This window comes from Pholcus phalangioides, unplaced genomic scaffold, assembly GCF_987345545.1.
Source record: "Pholcus phalangioides strain wild (caught in Gottingen) unplaced genomic scaffold, Ppha-v1.0 ptg000042l_1, whole genome shotgun sequence".
Classification (NCBI taxonomy): domain Eukaryota; kingdom Metazoa; phylum Arthropoda; class Arachnida; order Araneae; family Pholcidae; genus Pholcus; species Pholcus phalangioides.
Window position 1 is genome coordinate 10,470,131 of NW_028301628.1, and position 25,394 is coordinate 10,495,524.

The following is a 25,394-nucleotide window of genomic DNA, read 5'->3' on the forward strand; positions in this document are numbered from 1 at the left end:
GCACCCCCGTATGAACGAGTCGATCAGCTCCTCGCACGTCTCGCTCGTGAAGTCGGCGATCTTGTGGGCCCTGTCGCATTCGGTCACTGTCTGTTCTAAGGGTTCGAGGGTGAAATCGACATCCGCATCCGGGAAATAATCCGTCAGTTGAGCAATCATTATTTTTTCAACCGCTTCGTTCTTTTCAGGATTGCTCCTTGAAGACCACGCGACATCTTCCAGAACGAGATCAACCAAATCACTGCAACGTCGTTCCTCTGGAATAGAGTCGTCACTGTCGTCATCATAATACGGATATTCAGACATGCCGCATTGCGGAAGGCTATCGACCACTACTGAGGACTTCTTTTGATCATCCCTGTGTGCATCGAGTTCACCGTCATCTCCTTCGACCTTCTTCTCCTCCTTCTCGGCGTCTCGACAAATCCCTGTTTTGGGAGTTCCTCTGCCGCCCATGACCAAAGACGACCAAGTGCAGTCGCATCGCTGGTATTCCGGAAAGTGATAGCACCTGCCTTCGACCAGGTAAGCACACAGAGCTCGACGGATCGCATCTGTGGATAGTCTCTCCGAGAGGTACTCCAGTTCAACCCCGCGTTTGAACAACTCGTATTTGTCAACTTTCTCGTCGAGACGAACCGAACCCGATGGTATGGACTCCACCTGGTCCGGAGCTGGTTCGTGCTTGCTCGAAGCTTTACTTTCCTCGTCGAGATATTCTCGTACTGCTTCACTGATGGCATCTTTGGCAAGCCTATCGGAGACGCTATCTAGTTCATCGCCTCGCTTGAAAAGCTCGTATTTGTCCACTTTCTCTTCGACGATCTCTTCACTAGGTTCTTCTGCGAGGATGTCCGATTCTTCTCGATCCGGAACCCATTTGCTATCCCATTCCGAGACTTTAAAGCCTTCGTCCTCGTAAGAACTCAGCGCTTGGCTGATGGCATCACTCACCAGGTTCTCGGAGGTCTGCTCCAATTCATCTTCTCTCGTAAACAGTTCGTGTTTATCGAATTTCTTATTGGCGAGGAAATTCCTCAGGTCTTCGTAATCGGAGACTTTACCGCTGATCTCGGACAGGTACTCGGACAAATCAGCCTTGTCGCAGATTTCGTTCAAATATTCAGACAAATCGGCCTCGGAGCAGAGTTCCGCCAAAAACTGGGCCAAATCAATATTGTCAGGATTTCCATCTAGACTATCTGAAGAGAACCGATCGGGATCGACCGTGTCTGCGTCCGGACGTTCATTCGAGTTTATATCAGTCATTTAGATACTTTTCTTTGGCAAATACTTTCCCCTGAATCATACACAAACTTGTTCGTTTGCACTAAACCCAAAGCTGCTAATCGGACTGTGAAGCGGCTACTACGACCGACATAAATACATAACGACCATTTTTAGCCCCTCCCCTAATCCCTTTTTTAATCGACTAGCAATAATAACCTGCGTTGCCTGAAATATCTCCATGTAATGGAAGCATTAAAGTGGCAAACCATTGTAAAGGGATGCGTAAAAAAATGCGTCTGGAACGCATTGTTTGGGAACCACGGTACAAGGGCCAACCTTATCAGACTCGGGGCACGGTGCGAAAACAAATTCGGGGCTGCTTAGCCCTGTATAATTCAGCATCCAAAGATTCATGCATTATCACAAGATATACAGGAACGCTGAAAAATATCGACTCGCATATGAAAATTCAGAATTTATCAAAGGAAAAAAAAAATCCCCAGAATTGTGATGAGAGGGAAAAACCCGAAATCGCGATGAAAATTCAGAATTAACGAGAGAGAGAGAAAATCGAAATTCAGAATTAACGAGCGAAAAAATTCCAGAATCGATGGAAATTCGGAGTATACGAGGGGAAATAATAACTGATAGTGTGTATAGTGAGCGGACGGGAGGAATTTTCCACCTTCTGCCTATTCTAATGATACAAGTTTTTTAGGGAACAGGCAATGCCCCCCCCCCCCCCTCCCCCACCTCTGTATATCCATCTATGATTCTAAGTGCAAGCTAATATGGAGGAAAAAATCGGTACATCCCGTTAAAAATACGGGATGATCTTACGAACCTAGAGAAATATACGTATAGGAAAGAGCGACTAATTGTGTAGGTTCACAAGATCATCCAAACACAGTTAGTCGTTCTTTCCTATACATTTCTCTGAATCGGCACCTGCTTCACAATAATATACAGTATAACTGACATTTAAATTAAATTTAAATTTAATATTAACTGCCATTATTATATTTATATGGTATATATATTAACGTGCGCATCCATTAGCGCGCGGATCATGAAATGAAAGCATTCACAATTGGTTATTCAGTAATCTGTACGGTGTTGTGAACGGTTCTTGAGCTGTTTTGAAACTGGACCCACCTGAAATCGGTTTTTTCAACGAACACAAAGGAAATTTGTGTCCGGATTAGAACCGCTACAGGGGGGTCGTACGCTACAAGATCGGCGCGCTAATGTATACGCGCCTTAACGGTAAATGTGATGAATCGGTTGTTGTTCATAACAACCGGTTATTATGCATACTTATCAATCGTCTTGGTAAGTAAATTTATCACTTTTACCGGTGATTATGCATAAAAACTAAGTGTCGATGGTAAATTCGATAAATGCTTGCAATTTATCGCCTGTATCTGTGATTATGCATAATACCCTTATGGAATTTGTGAACTTTATAAACATGAAAAAAATTCCAAATGAATCTAGATAAATATAGTTGGACCCCGATATAATGATAACAAATTTTACGATCGTACCCCAATATAATGATACAATACATGTATGAATTAACTGACAAAATATTACGTCAGTTGATATAAACTGGCATTTAAAAAATCCCTACAGATGGCTCTGAGTGACTCCCTTATATACATATTTGATACTTTATTTTGTGAGACCCCGTGACCAATCAATTGTTACACGAGGAACAAAACAATATGGATATTTCCTCTTTCCCCAAAAATAAGAAAAAAACTCGGAAAATAAATCCATAAAAATAACTAAACAAAGAACTAAATAAATCCGGAAGCCATGGACAACATTGAAATGGTGACGACGAATGACTGCGATGACCTTGAGGAACTGTCTGTGTGTTTAGCATTGCGTGAGTTCCAGCTTCGGTATGATCTATTTTCTTCGACACACCAGTGTTTTTATAGGCCATATGGAATACAAAATTTTTTTTCTCGTTTCCCACTGTCAAAACATACAACGGCACTTACGTATTAGCCTAGAATTACACTATAAAAATTTGATAAAAGCTATTTTATAAAACTTGAAAAATCAACAACCATTAATCCTATTGGTTATATTCGTTCGAATGTAAGAGATGCGCGTATTGGTTGCATTTTTGAAGTTTTATAAAAAAAATGATTCTAAAACTTTATAATATCACCTCGGCGTAAGGCCGGCATTACACTATAAAAGTATTAGAAAAGTTCTGTAAAACTTTAAAAATGCAACCAATAAGCATATCGATTACAATCGAGTGCAGCGTAGTGTGTAAAATTATAACCTAGGTTATAATAGAAAGTTAATTGTCCACATGATTGGACTGCAATAATCAAATAACGGAGAAAAGCGTAGTGTGTAGCGGCCTTAAGACCGGCCCCGAGTCTCCAAACAGGTTCCGTTTATCGCACAAATAATCATGGTATCAGCTAACACAGCAGAAATTTCAAACTTTCAAAAACAGAGATAAAATCCATAGCCACAGAGCAATCCATAAATCACACAAGGTGGCAATAAATAAATTGACACTACTCAGGCATATGTAGCGCTCATTCTGACGGATGTATTTTGATGAAACTTGGTGTGTATAGGATACTAGCCGTTTTAACCGCTTCTTCGCTCCCGGCGTGTATTTGATAGCCTGAAAATTACTCAGTGATTATTCCCCATATAACATTTGAACCCCTCATGGGGGATCATCCCCCTTGGGTCTTGAATTTTCAGAAATCGCATCTAGTGGGTGCCTACATTATAAAACATAATACTGACCAAATTTCATATATATAGCTTCAATAGTTTCGGCTCAGCCAGATTGCCTCATGTAAACTTTGACCACCTTATGATTCCCCCCCCCCCCTGCCATTAGAGGTTGAAACTTGAAAAGTCCCTCCTCAGTGAGTTGTAAATCCTAATAAAATACAACTGCTGACTATATTTCATAGTCAGTGATTTCGGCTTAGCGGTGAGATTGCTCCATATAACCTTTAGAACCCTCCCTTTACGAATCCTTTAGGGATGGAATCTCGAAAAAAAACTTTTTAGTAAGTCTTTGCATCATAAAAGTTTAATATTTGTTGCTATAGCGGTTTTCAGTTGAGAGTGATTTCTCGATATATAACCTTTGAACCCCTTTGTGACCCCCCCCCCCCCACTATGGGTCGAATTTCGAAAAATTCCTTCTTAGTAAGTCTTTACATCATGAAATAAAACTACTGACCAAATTTCGTGTTTATAACTTCAGTTATTTTGGCTCGACGATGATGAAGCACTAAGTCAACCAGTCAGGAACATGGGTGCGGAAACGCCATCTGGAAGCAGCAGATGTCATTTAAATAACAAGTAATACAAAGACGACGAAGAAAAATCCTTCTGGAATAATTTATTTAGAAACAATACTACTACAGTAGAGGCTCGAAGTTTTGCCAACGCACTGACACATGCATTACATCGACGCTGCATGCAAAAAGCCTCACCTTCTCAATAATGCAATGTGTATGACGCAACCAGGTGTATTTACAAGTACGCAACAACTCCCTGTAGTGGCTCCGGATGGCGTTTGCGCACCTTGTGATTTTGGAATGTTATCGTATGCCTGAATTGCCCTTTCATTTTGGCGATTTTTTTTTTGAATCACCCTGTATATTGAAGATGTATGGACCATGGGGGAAAAAAAAGATTCTATAAAACAAAAATGTTGAATTTTTGATCACCAGGTGATGGAGCTTTTTTATTGTAGTTATATTTTCCCCATGGTCCTAATAACGTATATACCAAGTTTCAATGAAATACATAAACAACAAAGGGTGCTAGATGGGTCAAAGTAATGTCAGTATAATAAAGCTGATTAGTGCCAAATTACAGGCGTCTCTCGCTTTACGCGATTAACTGGTCCTAAAAAATGCTCGCCTAAGACGAACTCGCTTAAAGTGAGTAGAATTTAACATGGGGAAGATGGTGATGGGGGTTCCTTCAGAAGGGTAAGAAAAAAATAAACTCAACTTCCGTGAAATTTGTTACTGTGTAATGCTTGTTGTGTGTAGTACCGCCATCTTCCATCAAATTTTCTACTATGATTGAAGTGCAATGATTGAATAATTGTACTGTTGTAGGCCTGTTGCTCTCTGTGGCGAACTTTTTAAAGGCGGGGGGGGGCATGACTGACGTAATGGGGGGGGGAGGGAAAGAGAATGTGGTTTTTGTAGTGAAAAATGAAAAGTGGAACTCTCCCGGGTAAATCCCGTGTATGGACGGTTAGGAAGCTAAAAGGCATCTTTTATTTTCCAAGAAATTAAAATATATTTTTTCATAAGTGCTCGATGCAATCAGTATTCGTGTATAATTTTTTCAATCTTTCCCATTGTCAAAAATTTTTTAAAAAGTGTAAAAACTATATAGGAGAATGCCAAAGCAAGTCCCCCCCCCCCCAAAAAAAAAAGGCCCTAACAGTAAAAAAAACAACAACATAAAAATGCAAAAACACCGGGGGGGGGGGGGGGAATGCAAATATCATCAACATCTGGGCCCTGATTCGCACGTCATCTCTATCAGGGCTCTCACACTTCCGCAGATTCAGGACGTCAAAAGAATAACAGAGAATCTTTCAAATGGATCATATATGGATTGTTTGGCCAAAAAAAAAAAAAAAAAGGCTGCCTATTCTCTTTGTGCGTGTATATGAATTGTTTTGTCTGCTGGAGATAATGGATGCTGTGTCGTCAAGCAGTGTTTGACGAACAACTGATGTATTAATGCCCTGTAAACGTGTCCCGCGCGGGTTCCCATTAAATGCGAACAGATAACACGGAATGTGCGTGAAGACAAAAGTGAATGATAACAGGGCTTGAAACTCACTGAAAATTTTTTTTTTCAGCGATAACTTTCAATTTCGTAGGATTTGAAAGAGATTAAAGTACAAAAATTGCATAAACTAACCACAAATTTAAATAAATTGATTTATAAAAAATAATTAAAAACGAATTATTTGATTTTTACGTGATAATTACGCGTAAAACTTTTATTTTTCCCTTCTCAGGAGAGATGGTTTTTTTTTCCCTCAGCGGATTATTAATTTGATAAATAATTATTGTTCGAAGATGAAGAGTGTTTTCTGGAAATACTGTCATATGTGGAACATTTAGCCCCGTTTATATGTGCAATAAAATATCCCGGGAAGTTACCCGTAAGGGGGGTCATTCAAGTATTGCGTCAGCATCGAGGGGGGGGGGAGGGGTTTCGGATTTGCTGACTTTTGATGACAACGGGGGAGGGGGATTTGAAGGTTGCTTACGTCATCAACCACCCCTTTTTTGAAGATATGAATTATTCTAAGCTGCTGATGAAAATTTTTACTGACGGGGGGGGGGGGGGGGGGGGTTCGATGTTTTGCTGAATTTTGCTGAACGGGGGGGGAAGGTAAAAATGGCTGAAAACCTGCTTACGCAATACTTGAACGGCCCCTAACAGGGGTTTTCCGCTATAACCCGTCTACATGGTGTTTAGTTTATGCCGGTATTCCCCTCCCCTTGTTTCCGGAAGTCGTCAGTGGTTACGTTGGTTGAACGGAAGTGGTCGGTTCAAGCATTACCTCTTAGAAACCTCTAGGAGGTACTGGTTCAAGATAGTTGACGAAGGACCTTACAGTAGTTTTCGCAGCACAAAGGATTATGGGAGAGGAGGTCGGAGTCCCCCACCATCCGCAACAAAGATGGAACTCTTTTGACGGATATTTTCGTCCCTCCTTTTTTCCCCCAATGAGGAAAAAAAAGTTGTCATGCAGGTAATAATCACCAAAGCGACCCCCAATCTTTTACGCATGTAAACGGGGCTTTTGAGTCTCCGACAGAGGGCACCAACCACTGAGATTTGACAGTCAGGGTTCGAATTTTTGTTCGGGTAATGTATTGTTGGGTGATGTATTGCGAGGGTTTCAAGCTTTAGAAGAATGTGGGTCCACTTCATTGGTTTGGAAATATGTCGAGGGCAACTTAAGTAATATGGACTTCAACCGCGGGCCACTTCAGTGCTCTGGAACTATCTCGCAGGTCACTTATTTGATCTGTAAACGTGCAACGGAGCACTTGAGTAATTTGGAACTATCGCACAGGAACTTAAGTAATGCGTAAATGTGTCGCGGGCCGGTTGAATGATGTGGAACTGTGACTTGGGTAACTTGAGTCACATGAAACTGCACCGCTGGCCACTTAATTTCTCTGGAACCGTGCCGCAGGTCACTAAAGTGATCTGGGATTGTGTTGCGGGCCACTTGAGTGATAGGAAACTGCATCGCGAGTCACTTAAGTGATCTTTAAATGTGCTGCTAAGTTCATTTTTAGCAAAATTAGGTTTGAGGTCGCGGGCTACATCAGATGACTTCGAGGGCGATATTTGCCCCGTGGGCCATGGGTTGAGCATGTATGATGTATTGCAGGGGGGTACTCAACGTCTTGGGAAGTGCAGGTGACTTCATTGATTTAAAAACGTGTCGTGGACCACTTCAGTTATTTTGGAATGTGCCTCGAGCCGCTCAGATGATCTTTAAATGTGCCACGAGTCGGGCAATTTAAGTGGTCTGGAAATATGCCAAGAACAACTATGATGTTCTTGGCACTTGATGATGGCACTATGATGTACTTGATGATTATATGAACCAAGAACAAATGATGTATGAAAATGCCGCGGGCCACTTAAGTAACTGTAAATGTGTCGTGAGCCGCTTAACTGATCTGCAAGTATGCTGTGAGGAGGGTGCTAAAGTGTGATCTGGAAGCGAGCCATGGGTCACCTAAGGAAATAGAATTCACATGGGGGGAAATAGAAAAAGCGTTTGACCAATAACAGCTCTTCATTTGTTTCCTTACGAAGGAAAAAAGTCCTCAAGCGGGTGCTAGAACTCCCAATGCTACATCCCGGAAAGGACAGAACCTGCGTCGTGTCTAGTCTGACAGAACTCCCAATGCTACCGCAATATTTATTTGCACAAGGGAACGGGGCTTTAAATACGTGCAAATGCACCACGAGCCACTTGAGTGAACTTAGGGTGTGCCGTTGACAGCTTAAATGATCTGGGAATGTACCGCGAGCCACTGAAGTTATCTAGAAATGTGCCACAGGTCATTTAAGTGATTTGATAAGCTTGCCTGGGAGTGGTTTTGTTATTTGTCACGGGCCACATCAGATAAACTTCGAGGGCCTTGGGTTGAGTATGTATGATGTATTGCCTCTCGGCAGTTGCATGGCATCTACAACCCGTTGCTCCCGAGCACCACGGTACTCCCTGAAGTAAGTGCTCGATGCTCGTGCCCAATGCGAGCACTTGATCAACGCTCCAATCAAATACCTTGAAGGAATTTCTATACATTATTCAAAACTATGGTTGACATGAATGAAAGCTACTACTTTTGCATCCAAACGTTTAAACACATTAGCTTTGAATGCCATGTTGAACGACATTCGGTTTTAATGCAACGCTAAACCCCCCCCCCCACCACCATTGTTTCTTGGTCCACTAATATTGGATGATATGTTAAAACCCATTGCTGTTGAATGTTTCATTGAACTGATCAATGCATCAATTTTAGAAAAAACTGTTGAGCGGAGCATTGCTGAAAACCACTGTTGTGTGACCGAAACATATTTATGTTTGATGAATATAGCAAATGATATAGCAATTGATGAATATAGCAAATGAATATAACTCCGTTTTATATTCATTTGATTCCCTCGTTTGATGTATTCAACCAAAAACTGTTACAATCAATGGCAAGGTCTGACACATTCACGTACTAGGCCAGTAAAAATTGCAGTTTAGCTTCTTGAATGCTTCGAACTTAGAAAGGGATTACACTATAAAAGTTTGATAAAAGTTCTTTTATAGAACTTGAAAATGTAACTAATAAGCTTATCTGTTATATTCAAGCGAATGCAACCAATAGGTTTTTTTTTTCAAGTTTTTTAACTTGAAAAAAAAACAGCAACCAATAAGCCTTAAATTCGCTCGAATGTAACCGATTACGCTTATTGGTTACATTTTTCAAGTTTTATGGCACAAATCAATTCGCTAGTACGAAAATTCATCAGAATTCTAACATTGTTTACTTGAGGGTAGGACTCGCCGCAAAACTCTTTGCATTCCGCATTTCAATATTGTTTCATGAAAGTACACACAATATTATTCTTATCAAACAAAGTTTATGGTCCAGGCAATCCCTTTGTGATGGATAAATTTATCAACAACGAATTCTTGGTGTAAAAAGAATAAGGGGGTCGCTACAGGGTTCCCTATTTGTGTGGGCCTTGACACCAAGCCTCGTCATATGTCACCATATTACCCGATTTACAACTACCTATTAGCCAAAGGGAAGCCAGCCGCCGACGCAGTTAAAAGATGGCATTGGAACACCGTTCCGCCCGGTGTTTATCTTCAAGTAGCACTTCATTAAGCTGGTGGTGATAGTGGCATCTTCCGGGTGGTGACTGATATTTATGGCCCATCTGAGTCTCTCGAATTGCGGTCCCAAGGAATTCCAGAAATAAGGAGATGAAGTCTTTATTGACCCACGTGCAAGGAAGGAATCGAGGAGTTTGTGTGTGTGTACGGTATCCTCTGCTAACCGCGTTTCGATTTTACCAACACGTGCGAACATTTTAAACACATAAACATTGTGTATATGTTTTACGTGATAAATGTTTTTTTTTATTTGCTTGTTTGTTCCAAGACAGACTTTGAAAAGTTACCGACACCAGAAAATATTCCGGTCGTAATCACCAGACGTGGGTGTTTTGTTGTAGAACATCAGATACGAAAACGATTTAGAAGATTTATATATGTGATGCATTAATACGGATGGTACAGTGATGATGCCATATGCACGCACTGTCATAGGGTAAAGCTATTGTAAATAATTAGGAGGGGGGGGGGCCCAGAATTATTGGGGGGGGGGGGTCCTCAAACCTAATACTTCCATAGGTTACAATGGAGAGTGTAGAGGGAGAAAGAGAGTAACATGGACAAGAAAGAGATGAAAACCAACGATACTTAAAATAAGAAAATAAGACACCAAACAGCGGTCTTCAGGCTAACACAGTCCTTTAACATAGCCTGCCCTATAACAAGCTTCTACTAAAGAAGGGACTGTATTAGCTTCGAAACAGCTGTTTGGTGTCTCATTTTCGTAATTTAAATTATAATCATTGGTTTTCATCTTTCTCACTGCACTCAAAAGGTATTTATTTTATATGGAGATGGTGGCAAATGTTGGGTTGGGGGGGGGGGGGGTTCGGGACCCACGGGCGGGATACAAGTTTACGTGTCTATGTACACTGTAGTGTCTAATGAGGAGTGGGCCACCGGGGTCTAGAGCAAGGGTGCTCACAAGGATGCTCATTGCTCAGCCTTCTGAAGAGTGCGAACCACTTCGTTGATTTGAAAACGCGTTGCGGGCCACTCAATTAAGTGATTTAGATCAGCACAGTAGGTTATTACGTGATCTATAAAAGTTCCGTGGGCCACTTAAGTGCTCTGGAAATGTGCCACGGGTCACTTAAGTAAAGTAAGAATGCGCCGCGGGCCACTTAAGTGATCTAAAACAGCGTCCCAAGTCACTTTAGTGAGTGTTTATGTATCGATTATTCATTTTTATGAAATTAAGTTTGAGGGCACGGGCCACATTAGATGACTCCAAGCACCACATTTGGTCCGGAGGCCATGGGGTGAGCATGTATGGGCTAGAGCCCACGAGGACTTCCAAATCACTGAAATCACTTTTATACATTGTTTGAAATTTTTAGCTTTTTTTTAAAAATTATTTCACTTTATTTTGTTATTGGCAACTTGCTTCAGAGTTTTACCGCCGATTCAAAGTTTCGCCGAAGACGGAAATCCAATAATGTTTGCCCCCCCCCCCCCCTCCTCCAATAATCAATAGTCAATAATCAGGTCAATAACCAGTAGTCAATAATCAGGGCAGGCTCCTTTAATTCATTAAGACGACAGAGAACATTCGTAAGCTAAACACGTTGCCACTAAATGCTCTGTTGAATCCCATGGTTTTTGAATGATTTATTGATACTCATTGTTGTTGACCAGTTGTTCTTAGGTGCGACCAAAACTATTGTTGTTGAGGAAGTTACGTGAAAACTCCGTTGTTTTTGGATGTCCTCTAAAAACTATTTTTGTCGGTTAAAAACTTATTGTTGTCCGATATTATGCATCCTTGACTGTGATTAAAACATAGTGAAAGATTGTAGTCGGATGATATGTTGAAATCCTTTCTTATGGGATGCTTTGTTTGAATCCATTGTTATCATTAGCATTGAGATGCTTTGATGAAATTCATTATTGAACGACATACCCCGAAAGCGATTGTAGAATGATCATTATTGAAAAAAATGGTGGAGTGATGAATTATTGACAGCAATTGTTGAACGATATATTACTGAAACTGTGTTCCGGGATGCTTTGTTGAAATTCATTGTTGATCGATGCATTTTGAAATTTATTTTTTTGGATGCTTTGTTGAAATTTATTCTTGACTGATGTGTTTTAAGTTGATGTGATTTTTAAGTTGTTGAAGATGTACCATGGTTACAAATTGTTGACAATGCATTATTGAGACCCATTGTTCTTTCAAAACCCATAGTTGACCGATGTAGTTTCAAAACCCATTGAAAACAGATGCATAATTAAAATCCATTGTTGAAACCATCCTTTTGACCGATACATAAACGAAAATCCATTGTTGAACCCATCGTTTTGACCGATACATGAACGAAAATCCATTGTTACAAAACAAACCACAGAATGATTTCGATGCATAAAATCTTTTGATGAATGGCCTTAAAAATTTCATTTTTTTCTTATCCATTAAAAATACATTGTTTTTTTCCGATCATGAAAGCATCCCACACAATTCACCACATTCCATCGAAATAACAAAACACACTGTTGCAACACAACAATATTTTTGAAGGATTTTTTTCGCAAAAAAAAAAAAATTCCGAAGAGAGTCTTTACCTAAAATATTTTTAATCAACAGCTGATTGATATTCAGGAAGTAAAATACGTCAACAATGTGGAATCTAAATTTTAATTATTCAATTAATTAATATGAGCATAAGGAATCGCTTGGGTACAAATAATTACGCAAATCCAGAGATGCACAACTTTCGGCCCAGTCTGGTGCATCGGGTGCCGAACCAGAGAGAGCGCGAATTTCCTGTTCTTCGACATTACGGGGGGGGAGGGCACAGCTTGACAACAGACCCTAGTTATCAGAGCAAGTAAAGTTACCAGTTACAGCCAAAACATTGTGTTAAAGGCAAGTAAAATTGTCATTGACAGCCAAAAAATTTGTCAAAGGCTAGCGCAGTTGCCAATTATAGCCAAAAAAATTATCAAAGGCAACCACAGTTGAAACTTACAGCCGGAAAAATTATGGGAGGCAAGTAAAGTTGCAATTTACATCCGAAAAAAAATTTCACAGGCAAGTAAATTTCGCATTTACAGCCAAAAAAATTATCAAAGGCAAGTACAGTTGCAATTTACAGCAGAAAAAGCTATGAAGGGCAAGTAAAGTTGCAATTTACATCCAAAAAAAATTATCAAAGGCAAGTAAAGTTGCCAATCATGGTAAAAAAAAATTGTTAACTACCACTAAAACTGCTGAAAAATAACTAACCGCAGAAAGTGATGAATACCGCAATTCAAAATGTAATTCACCAAAAAGAAAGTATGAATGTACTATGTTTGACAAATATGTGTGATGTGAATATTTTTATTTGACTGCAATTAATTATGATAATTAGTCATAATTGTGATGTAATTTATAAATCACGAAAATAATTTTAGTTCTTGATTTAAAAAACTGAGCCTTGTTGAAAAAAAAAGGGGGGGGGGAGGGAAACGGGACATTTTATAAAAAGTTGGAGTGGCCAAATACAGGTCATATGGCCACCCTTTACCTACAAGCTCAAAGCTGCCAACTTTGGAGAATGACACTTCGGGAGGTTTTCGCGCGGATCCAAATCCCGTACGAAAATAAATTATAAAAGGGATCTTTTAAAACATTTTAGGGATTTTTCAATAGTTAAAGGAAAAATTTTGGGATATTTTTCCGTTGCAAAAACCGTGACACCGCGCAAGCCATCGCCAATCATGGCCAACCAGTAGGTTAAAGTCCTTGGGTTAAATTACCTCTCCAAAAAATCAAATCTCGCAAACAAAAAAAACCTCCGTCGGACCCGAAACGGGACATAAGGATAAAGCAGATGCACGCGATCGTGCCAATTTTGGATTTTGAAAGGCCGGAATGAGACGCCATTTGATTGGCGAATTTTGTGTTTTCTCCCCAAAAAAATGAAATATTTTTTCTTTTGTGATTTGACGAAATGGTGACAATTTAAACAACGCTTATGAAACAGCATTTTTTTTCGGGTTAATTCTTGGGGAATAATTTTTTTTTCCCGCTAAATGTAGGGATTCTTTTTACAATCATAGGCGAAATTCAGGGAGATAGAAGAATTTTTCGAGCGTCAGGGAGAGAGAGTAAAAATTCGGGAAACTTGGCAGCTATGCAAGTTTCTGGCCCTAAAGTGGCAGAAGTACCGCACCGCATATCTGGCCCGCGGACTGAAAAGGTTGTGCCCACATCATGCACTGGCATACACAAAGAGATCCCTTTTGCCCCTTGTCGTACTAAAAGTCCCCCAAGTTAAGATTATTAATGTTATTTAAGATTATAATTTTATTTTGCAGGAAAAAACTTAAATCTTCCCCCCCCCCCACGAAAAGAAAAAAATTGACCCCCCCCTCCCACGAGAAAATTCTGCGTACGCCTATCCTATGCCCACATGCTCAAGTCCATAGATACAAATTCCGTATTTATAGGCCCAAAACTTATATTCTTTTCAAGATAAAATTGCCATTGAAAAAAAAAGTATTTTCCATAACGCATTTTATTATATTTTCCTAAATGAGATATCGCTTCAAGGCTGAAAAATTGCTCTTATCGACAATAAACTTTTTTCTAGTCTAAAGATACACGTTAGTGCTTATCATTACTCGGAGTCGCATTAGTTGGAAAAAAAAAACTGTGGTCTTTTTATTTATTTTTGAACTTGAATTTGCATTCGTTTCAACGATATCGCTTCTCTATTTCGACATTATCCTTTTGACGTTCTTATAGTTATCTAATCTAATGTGAGATTAAAACAATCGCGTTCCGATAACATCTATGGTTAGTCGAAAAAGGGAAAAATGGGAAAAATTTTTTTAAAAAAAAAATCTCTCTCCCTTAGGTTGAGGTAAAAGACCCGTGATACGCATGTACCACGAAAGCATGGCACTTTCGAGCATATGCAACCAATGAAATTATCGGTAACATTTGCGCACGAATAATGCAAATAATCTCATTGATTGCATATGCTGGAAAGTGGCATGCTTCCGTGGTTCTTAGTAGCGCGTGTATCACGGGCCTAATGCTTGAAGGAAAGTGAGATTAGATTAGTCTAGATCAGGCGGTGGGGGGGGGGGGCCCACAACCTTTTTCCACGCCGTGACACAATCAGGATTATTTTCTATGCAGGTGCCACTCTAAGAATTTTAACACGCAGGCGACCACACGTCCTGTTTTACGGGGCAAGGACATCATCTCCGTTTCTGCAAAATATTGTCCGGCTGTCTTCTTTGTTTCGTAAAAATGTTGTTTGTCACTCTTTTGAGTTCTAAATTGTTTTTATTTATTATCGCGAAGCAGATTGTGTATGTACCTATGTATATCGGTAGGAGTTCATCTTACATACACCATGTTGGGCATAGACACCGGAACCTGAGGACTCGGGGTGCCTAGCGAACCCTCCCTCCCCAATAAATTTTGCAAGAGGGCTTACCCCCGCTCCCTAATATACAATTAAATATGGATATACAGTGAAATTGCATAGTGGCTATTACTGGGCTATAGGACAGGGCAGCAAATTTGAGGAATGAGTAGCCAAGAAAATTAAAAGAATGGAGAAAGATGGCAAAAAATGTGTATATCCAACAGGCGTGTGTATCCATGGCGTGCCATTTGCGGCACGCGTGTTCTGCCGCGGGTTGGCCACCCATGGTCTAGATAAAGGGATCTACAGAATCATTTGAAGTGACTTCAGATTAAAATGAAACTCGGCGTTGATTTTGAAGAAATTATTCGAGAACTAATTGAAATTTATAATTAATAAAATACTTCAATTATTTTTCTTTCTTTTTAACTCTCCCTTTTCCCCTATTGGCGCCCTTCTATTAAGAAATCACTAATAAATTACATGAGTTGGTGGCCCGCGAGCTTCGTGGGAAGTTTCGATTTGACCCGCCGTGTCTGAAAGGTTCTAGATCAGCGGTTCCCAATTGTGGGTTGTCTCGACCCCCAGAGGTCCACGGCTCAATTGTAGAATTGGAAAAAAGAAACATTATTGCTAAGTTGAAAAAAAAAAAAATTAATAAATCACTTGAAAAAAGTGGCACATGCCTATATCGTCTAGATCGGTGTTTCAGAAAGTGGGCAATGGAAGATACGACTATAGCATAGGATTCTATGGGTTTCACTTGAATCGGAGGGCGATGAGAGAGAAAACATTTCTGAAGAAGGGGGCGATGGAACAAGAAGTTGGGAAAACTATGGACTAGTCAGTTTCCCAAACTTTTTGTTCCATTGCCCCCTTCTAGGTTATAGAAGGCTCCTAGGTTATACCCGTAGCTTCTATCGCCCCCTGGACAATTCCATCGCCCCCTCATCGCCACAAGGGGCGATATTGCCTACTTTGGGAAACACTGAACTATATGCTCGTCGATCGGTCGGCATGTGAGCATCGACGAGGCCGGCATAACCGGTAGATGGTCCTGGCGGAGTCAGGATCGGGTAGCGCATTACAGGTTTGACGGCGGGAACGTGGTTATGACCACCGGTGATTTGAACCCGGGGCATGCGAGGAGGGCCCTTGTGAGGGTTTTTTTTTTGCTGGGTGGCTCTCATAAGCTAAAGCAGCCAGTTGGTGACCCCAAACGTCGCATCTGCACGAAGCTCTGTTTAAATTTTTTTAATTAATTTTCATTTTTTAATTCAAATTTTTGTATGAAATTAACATTTTTAGGAATTAAAAACTCCAAATGAGTGTAGAATCGTACCTTTATAGGTTTGCTTACGAAGAAATTTAATTTTTTTTATGACTTTTCAAAACTGAAAAAATTTATGGAAATTTTATCTTGATTTTCGACCAGGATTTTTTCCCCCCATGACCATGAACAGAAATAAATTTTTTAAAAATAGAAAAAAATGGTTTTTCTAAAATTTCTTTTGTCACGATAAACATGAGATTTTGAAAAATCATAATTACCAATTATTTTAATTAAATTAAGTTTATTTATATTAATTAAAGATGAATTAATTTGAAATTTTAATTAATTAGAAAGAAAAATATGCTAAATTATACAAATACAAATACAACGCCACGACAGGCAAAATGCCAAACGAGGTGGCTGATAAAAAGATGCCCATAAAAATATGGTTGTCATATATTTAAAAAATACAGCAACCCAATTAAAAATGCAATTAACAAAAATTGTAAACAGTATATACACATGATAAAATATTATACAATGCCCATAAAGAATACTTATGGTTGTCTTATTCTAAGAATGGATAGCTTCTCGATTTACCCCAACATGTTTATCGTACTTGTTTTTAAACGTGTCAATTGTATTACAATTTATTACCTCCGGGGGTAAGCTATTCCATTTATTAACAACCCTATTAGAGAAAAATTCCCTGCGACACCATAACCTTGCATTGTCCCTCACCAATCGATACTGGTGTCCCCCTGTAAAAGCAGTCGATTGGCGGTGTACTAAAAGTTCATTAATATTCATTTTTGTTGAAACTTCTCAAAAATATGTCATTTAACACTAAAACGACGGAAGCGGTCATCATTTTGACCGCTATAGAGATACTACGTACTTGATCGATACTCGGTTCGTCCTTGTCAGAAAAATTTCCTGACACGGGTACAACAAAACGGCGACATGACCACAGGAAAAAACTACTACCTCAGGGAGTCCCCCATCGAGGGGTTAGCGCACCAACCCCTCGATGGGTATAAAACAAGCCTGCCGTTCGGAATCGGCAATAAATTGTAGGTCTAATTAGCCCTCGTGTGCAGAAAATGACCGTGGTGCGACAAAAATGATCAAAATAAACTACGTACTTGACTACTAATATGATTGCAAAACATGCTGAAATGGACAGACTTCAAATACGAACATTAATATTGGAAGAACATATGTTTTGTCATGGTGTGTGCTTTTTTCCTAGGGCTGGGGGGGGGGGGTCGATTTAAATTTTTAACTGGTAAATCAAAAAATTTTAATCGATTAACCGAATTTTAATCGTATATCCTCCCATGCTTTTTTTATATATGGTTATCATGTTATGTCTGACTGACTGAAATGGGACTTTGTAGGAGATAACGGGCGTCTCATAAAAATGCGCTCTTGTTCACTCCGTAAAAGTTACGGCTCCTTATGAGCTGGGATCTTCAATTGGAAATTGTGGATAAGGCCGGTATTACACTATAAAAGTTTGATAAAAAATTTTTTTAACTTGGCAAAGATCTTTTATAAATTCTGTGTTCAAATTTTTTTATAAAATTTATGTTATATAAAAGAAATGAACCTTATTACACTATATAAAAGATTTATATAAAATTGGTTTTGCAGAAGTTATTCGTCAGTTTTTGCAGTTCGTCAGTCTTCGTTAGTCTTGTGCTGTTGCTGGTAGTAGTTATGGATAAAGAAATTTTTTTTACCATTTTGCTATAGGAAATTTATCATTTGCAATCTCTGTAATGGCTTTGGTTTAAAAAATATGAAGCTTATGTGGGTGAGATTGTATTGGATGGAATAACTTACGAAAAAAAACTAATTTTTTAAGGGAAATTTGAGTTCGATGTGAGATGAAAAAGTGTATGAGTGTAAGTGTTGCGTGTGAGAAAAATGTTATGTATATGAAAATAACATGGGAACACAATTTAAGATATCAAAAATTGGTTTCGTCAAATGAATCACGCTCAATTACACTTTTTCTGCAAACTTAAATCGAATTTTAAACGGATTGATCGAGTCGATTAACTCAACTAAAATTTTTAACTGCGAGTAACAATTGATCAATTAACCGACCCGATTAATCGGAACAGCCCTATTTTTTTCAGTACCCAGTTTGTACCTACTTGGTACCATTCAAAGGTACACTATTGAAAAATCTCGTCATAGTTTACTCAATTTATTTCGCCTTTTTATGGATCTCTGCGATTCTACTGCATCGCATTTATAGGTAAAAATCACAGAACGAAAAGAATTTTTATTTTTCTCCATTTTTTTACCCATGGACCGGACTCCAGCCAGGAGGCCGAGACGATTCTTATCATTTTATTTTCTTCACACTATAAATTCATTGTAGGTGCCCCCGGAGGCCCCAGCATGGGCGGGGGGGGGGGACCTTTCTGGATGATGTGAGGAGAGAGTATTTTACCAGTATTAGTATATTTAGTACATGTGGTAAGGCCTCCCAGTAGTAGTCCTCCTCACAACACAATAAATACCTACACTGACTATATTTCCCCTCATAAAAATACCGGAAATAGAAAATCGGGATTCATACGGGATATCACAAGTTATGCCAGAATTTGTCAAGTACCAGTTGCTAATCACAGCCAAAAAAAATTGTTAAAGACACGTAAAGGTGTCAATTATCGCTAAAATTGCAGAAAAATCGAGGTAAAAAAGTAGGGAGGTTTTCCACAAAACGCAATGGGTGGAAATTTAAAAATGAAAATTACTGAATTTGAAAATTAATGAAAATCTTAAATTCTTGATTTTAAAAGCTCAAGTAAGCCTCATTAAAATAAGAGAGAAAGCGGGAAATTTTTTTATGGAAAAAGTTTGGGTGTACAAAATTACGGAAATGTACCGTAAAATACGTCATATGGTGTCACACACATATACAGTGCATACAAGTTTCCGGCTGCGAGCGTTAGAAATACCGTATGTACTGTATGTACTGGCCCTCGGACTGAAAAGTTTGAGCACCCCTGGCACCCCTAATCTCAATCTTCCGACATCCATGGTGATCTCGAAACGGTATACCGTAGCACTCTAACGATATAATTCAATATGCAATCATATCGTATAATAAAGGGTTGTGAATCCCCAAAGAAGAAATCAAGTCGTTTCAAAGCCGCCGAAATGCTTCGAGATCAATGCTCTGGTTCGAATAAAAAAAGTTTAATCATTCCCACGGGGACGTGCGAACGTGAAACTCTGATGACGTCCGATTTAGATCATACATCAGCAGCCCGATTCACCCATACAAGGGCCTCTTTAATAACAAACAAGGATGCGGAGATCACCACCTGATGATCTTCTTTTAGAGTGTGCTCCGCCTTCTATAGACTCTCATTGGCTCATCTTGGCTCGAGTCCGATCACCATCCAGTGAGAGCTCTCCCTTATCTTAATCATATCAAGTCCATCTCCTACAGTGGGAAGTAGGTTGGATAATTCTTAGTGGGAAACCCCTCATTGCTTAAAAAGACAGTACAATACAACACCAGTGAAAATGCCTCGTTGGGGTAGGAGGAGGCTCCAGTTTACCTATAAGAAAAAAAGGTGTGTATATATATATATTGAACCTCTCATATATTATATAATCTATCATAATCCATAATAATCCATCATATCAGAAAAATACTAGAAATGAGTTTTTATCACGCGGGTCCTTTTGGGAATGATTAAACTTTTTTTAAAATCCGTTGTTCACAATAAGAGAGAGAGAGAGAGAGTGGAACACCGATACACCCCTCGAATATGTTTCACTCGGGCCTCAGAAATTCGGTATTTTAGTGTTAAAATTTTTCCCTCAACTCGAAGTTGTCTTCCTTTTAGTCGAAGTTTCCGTACATGAGAGAAATTTAAAAAATAGCATTTAGCATTTTTTTCAGCAATAAAATTTAGCATTCGGCAATACAGTTTAGCATGTGGTTAGCATGTAATAGAATTTAGAATTTAGCATGTAATAGAATTTAGAATTTAGCATGGAATTTAGAATTTAGCATGGAATTTAGAATTTAGCATAGAATTTAGAATTTAACAATATTATTAGGGGCGTACCTATATGCTTGATCAGCCGGGACGAGCACGCATTTTAGCGCTCCCTTATATTGTTGAAGGAGAGGTTAAAAAGTGAAATTTGCGCTCTCTCTGGTCCGGCGCCCAGGGCACCAGACCCGCCAGCTCCTTCTAGTTGCGGCCTTGAATATAATTTAGTATTTAGCTATTCAGTTTAGCATTCAGCTATTGAATTTAGCATTCAGTTTTGCATTTAGCATTCAGTTTTGAATTTAGCATTCAGCTATTGAATTTAGCATATTCATTTTTCTGCTTGCAAAAAGTGAATGACTATCACGAAAGAAGGACGAAATGGAAAGAGACACACACACAGTCAAAAATCAAACTGCATTTTTTTGGCAGAAAATAATCTTGTATAAACTTTATTTATATACGTATTTCGTTTCATTTATACTAGCATCGTAAACGCGTCCGTTTCCATATAATATACACTATGAACGTTTAGTTTATTTCTAAAAATTCTCATTCAATAATTACTTAATTAAATTAGAATGATTTTTTTCTCTAATTTCTTCATTTCCAGTAGTTTTTGACATGTTTTACTAATACGAAAATCTTAAATAGCGCTGTTATTTTATAATGAATCTTTCTCTTACCCACTGAAATCGGATTTTCCGCTAACTAACGATAACTCCGAAGTTTTTTGTCGGCAGCTACATATTCGATTTATTGAGATTTGACTGTGAATATCTTATAAATTTCGTGCCGTAATGAAATCGCTGTTACATGCAAAGTCAGAGAAATGGTAAAAAAAAAAAAAAGTTGCACAGCAGTTACATTTCACGATTTTCAGTATGTACGCAGCTGTATCAACAGCGACGACTTATTATGTTTATTCAGGTACTCATTTTTGCAAATGAAAATTGAAAAATGGTGGCTTTTAGGTCACAGCGGAATATATTAAAAGAAATTTTGATGATATATTTCTATATATAGCATATTTCGGCTACGTCATATAAACATGTAAATTCTCAAAATTCAAATATGCTAATTAAATGGGAAAAATAATTTACATAAATTTTTGTCATTTTATTTGTCTAGGAAGGTACGTAATACCTGTGCCAGAACCCGTGTATTTACTAATAAAAGGAGGTGAGTACGATTTAGAACTAATTATAGAAATAATTTTAGAATTAATGAGAGAAACGATTTCATAATTATTGAATGAAATGATTTCAGAATTAATGAAAGAAATGATTTCAGAATTAGTGGGAAAAAATATTTTGCCATTCACATGAAAATTCATTAATTGGTAGAAAATATTTTCAGAACTATTGAAAATTGATATTTGATTCAAAAAAGAAAAACAATTTTAGAATGAGGGGAACAATTTCGAAATAATGAGAAATAATTTCATATTCATAGAAAAAAACATAGAAAAAATAATTTTAGAATCATAACGAAGGAACTAAATGATTTCATAATTATGGAAAGAAGTGATTTCAGAATTAGTGGGAGGCAACACTTCATTAATTCATTATTAGAGAAAAAAACCATATTTCTTTAAATGTAAATATTATTTCCAATATACGTAAATAAAAGGTATTTGCAAAATAATTCAGAGATATTTTCAGAATTATTGAAAGAAATATTTTAAGAATTAATGAAAAAGTTCATATTTGATTTAAAAAAAACTTTCACAAAATTAATGCAAATTAATATATTTGGGGGAAAAAAAATTCAGCTATTTTCCAATGTGCACTTCTTTTTTTTTCGCTGTTGATCGTAAAATTTTTTGTGAATTAACCCTGAGAAAATTATGTACCATTTATGACGTTTTGTGATAGCCGGAGCGCGTAAAAATATGTGTGTGTGCCAAATATTTCAGTGAATGCGGCACCTGCTTTGTTGCTGTTGAAGTGGGTGAAAATGATGGTCAAGCTATTCAGTACCAGGTGGTCTGTATAAAGTTTTTTCCCCCTGCACACAGTTTATTACTAAATTCTCACCATCATGTTAATGGTCCCCTTTTTTCCGTATACGCGGTTTCAACAATGTGTGCCTTTCTCTCCCGAACAGATTGGCTGATAACGTCTCTGTTGGTGAATACCGGTATGCGTACAATATTGTCTTCTTGGGTTCAACAAATACACAGAAAGAGGGTAATAAAAGTATAAAAAGAAGACAACTCTCTGTTTTTCAGCCATTGGCAAATCTATCATCATGTGAGGTTCCCACGCCACAGGAGAACAACCGCACAAGAGAACACCGGTGGTGAGATATGCATTTGCAGATGCAATGATAATTATTGCCTACGGCATGGGAATCTCTGCAGTTGCCGGCTATACCATATTCTAGTCGCCTAGTTTAGCCTATAGTTAACAATGATGGAGGGAAAAAAAATCCTTGAAAAGTTTCCGAAAAAAACATTAAAGGAATATTCGGTTGAAATAGAATTTTGAGTCAGTAGAAGAGCCAGAGACTTCGCTTATCCTTTTTCAGTCCAATCTCTGTCCACTGATGTCAATTCCAGTCTAAACACCATCGTATTGCACGCTCGTAATATAGTCGACGCTCGTTATTGCAACCATTCCATTACGACGATCGGTAGATAAGTCCCAAATATTTTCATATACCGACTATCACAGCGTTTCTCAATTTCTGGTCCGCAGACAATAACAGGTGCTTCGCCGGCAGACTTGATAAGATTATTCATTCGTTGTAATTATTGATATTAGTAATATCCCCATGGCTCACATAAAATTATACTTTCATGCTTAGGTTCGCCATACATCAACGAGGAGAATGCAGGAAATCGTAATCTTAATCACGGGATATCACAAAATTTGTCAAAAATTGAAAAAAATTTATTGTTTTAAATGCAGTTTGCTAATTACTTCTAAAATTGCCGAATGGTGTGTAAATAAAGGGCTGCTACAGATCGCAGTAAACAAAAATGTATTTCATGAAAAAAAAAAAATTCAAATGATCTGATAACTATATTTCACTGAGAAAATTACGGTAAACTGAGATCTTAAATAACAATCCCTAAAATACCGGACATCCCCAATTGTCATCAAAAGCCTTGTCAGAAAAGTAGGCACAATCACCAATCGTAATTAAAATTACAAAAAAATTGAGGACAAAACGTTAAAAATAACAAATATGTGAGATGACTATTTATGATTTTTGCCATAATTATATAATTTATATTATGAAAACGCTATGTGTATGTGTGTCTATATATTCACGACTTTAGTAAGTATTACAAATTCAAATAAGTATGGAAAAGGGGATACATGTATAAAAAAGTTGGAAATAGATTATAATACAGAAATTACAGGCGTGGTTCGTGAAATTGTATCAGACATTTTACTGATCCTTGTTTTAAGAAAGGTTGAGAAACGCTGGACTATATCATAAATATGTTCACCTTTCGGTTTAACGACCACTTGATAAAACGTCCGTTTGCGATGGGACGACGAGGGTCGTTATAACGAGCGTCGACTGTATCAGCCACTGCTTCGGGTAAGAAAGATTCATTACGAGTTATAAATTTCAATATAACGATATTGAATGAAAAAAGAAAAATATCGGTTTCGAGAGAGGTTGGAATCATCATCATCAAGCATATTAAATAGACACCGAATAAACGAATAAATCAAATACACGGTATTTGCCTTATTCGTTGGTGTCTTCTTAATATCCTTGGGCGTTGATCAACTCTTCCATCATCAAGCATCTCTAAGTAAGCTATTGTTGAAATAAAAAAAATCCTTTCTGAATCGGCGTTGTTCACACCACCAGAAAATGCACACACATCTATGACAATTTATTGGAAATTGAAAATTAATTATCTATTAATTACAGTAAATTCCACTTAGAATGTTTTCCCGCTTAATACGACTTATTTTCTTGGTCCCACCAGTGTTTCCCAACATTTTTGAGGTCGCGGACACGGTGGTGGACACTCTGTAATGCAGGCCAATGCTCTGCGGACCCCTGTAGCTTCAGAAGGTCAACTTCAACGCTGCCCGTAAAATCAAAAATGTATTGTTTTCTTATAATTTGCATGTCGTGAAAAACTGAACAAATTACAATTTCACGGCAAAAAATGTGTCATTCATGCAATGGTAGTAAATGGAAAATTATCTCGCGGAACCTCTTAGAAAGTGGGCCTACTAACGGACTTCCGGGGATCTGCGGGCTACAGGTTAGGAAAAACATTGCCTTAAACCCCAGGCATACACGATCCGGATTCCGGAATTGCTTTCGGACCGTATCACGGGTGCACTATTCACTGCTATCACGGTCCCAGGTTCAAACCCGAGAGGGGATATAGATAAGATATTTTCCGACAGGTGTAGCGCCTTCATTTCCAACCCATCTTATTAATGGCAGTAAATTGCAATATAGCGATATGGCCAGAGTTGGTGTTTGGTGAAGTGCCTTATTGCTCCATTTGGATTTCCATTTTTATGCGTATTTGTAAAATTTAGTAGACAGCAAATGAATAGAAAAACTGAATTTGAAACAAATCAAATTCGTAAGAAAACCGTAACCTTGGGTTATTTTCCATAGGAAGCATTTTTTTTTTTTTTTCAAAATAGAAAAATCGATCATCTTTTCATTTCAGTTTCAATTTTTATTTCGTTTTGAAGGTAAATCGTGGTTTAAATTTTCATAATAAATAAACGAGAATATAGAGTATTTCTCAATATCATCCTACGGCCCTATTCAATTCTGAAGTGTTAATGAAGTTGCCGCTGGGGCTATTTTGTGTGTATAGTACCCCTCTTTACAAGAGTTAAAATGTCTAACTGAATTTCGTCAATATTTCTATTAATGAAATTTAGTCAATATTTCTATGAAATTTAGTCAATACTTCTATGAAATTTAGTCAATACTTCTATGAAATTTAGTCAATATTTCTATGAAATTTAGTTAGACATTTTAGCTCTTGTAAAGAGGTGTACTATACACACAAAATAGCC

At 38.1% G+C, this 25,394-nt stretch overlaps 1 protein-coding gene across 2 annotated transcripts in view; it reads left to right on the top strand.

Annotated features, from left to right (window-relative positions):
* Positions 1-25,394, top strand: part of LOC149064463 (uncharacterized) — a 52,657-nt gene that overhangs the window by 4,852 nt on the left and 22,411 nt on the right. The window contains exons 1-2 of one of the 2 annotated variants that reach the window (XM_089255084.1): positions 19,795-19,941; positions 21,502-21,552. In XM_089255084.1, coding sequence (XP_089111210.1) covers positions 19,892-19,941; positions 21,502-21,552 — 101 coding nt within the window. In that variant the 5' untranslated portion in view covers positions 19,795-19,891. Of the gene's footprint in view, positions 1-19,794; positions 19,942-21,501; positions 21,553-25,394 lie in introns of those variants that run through there. The other variant, XM_089255085.1, reaches the window with a different exon arrangement.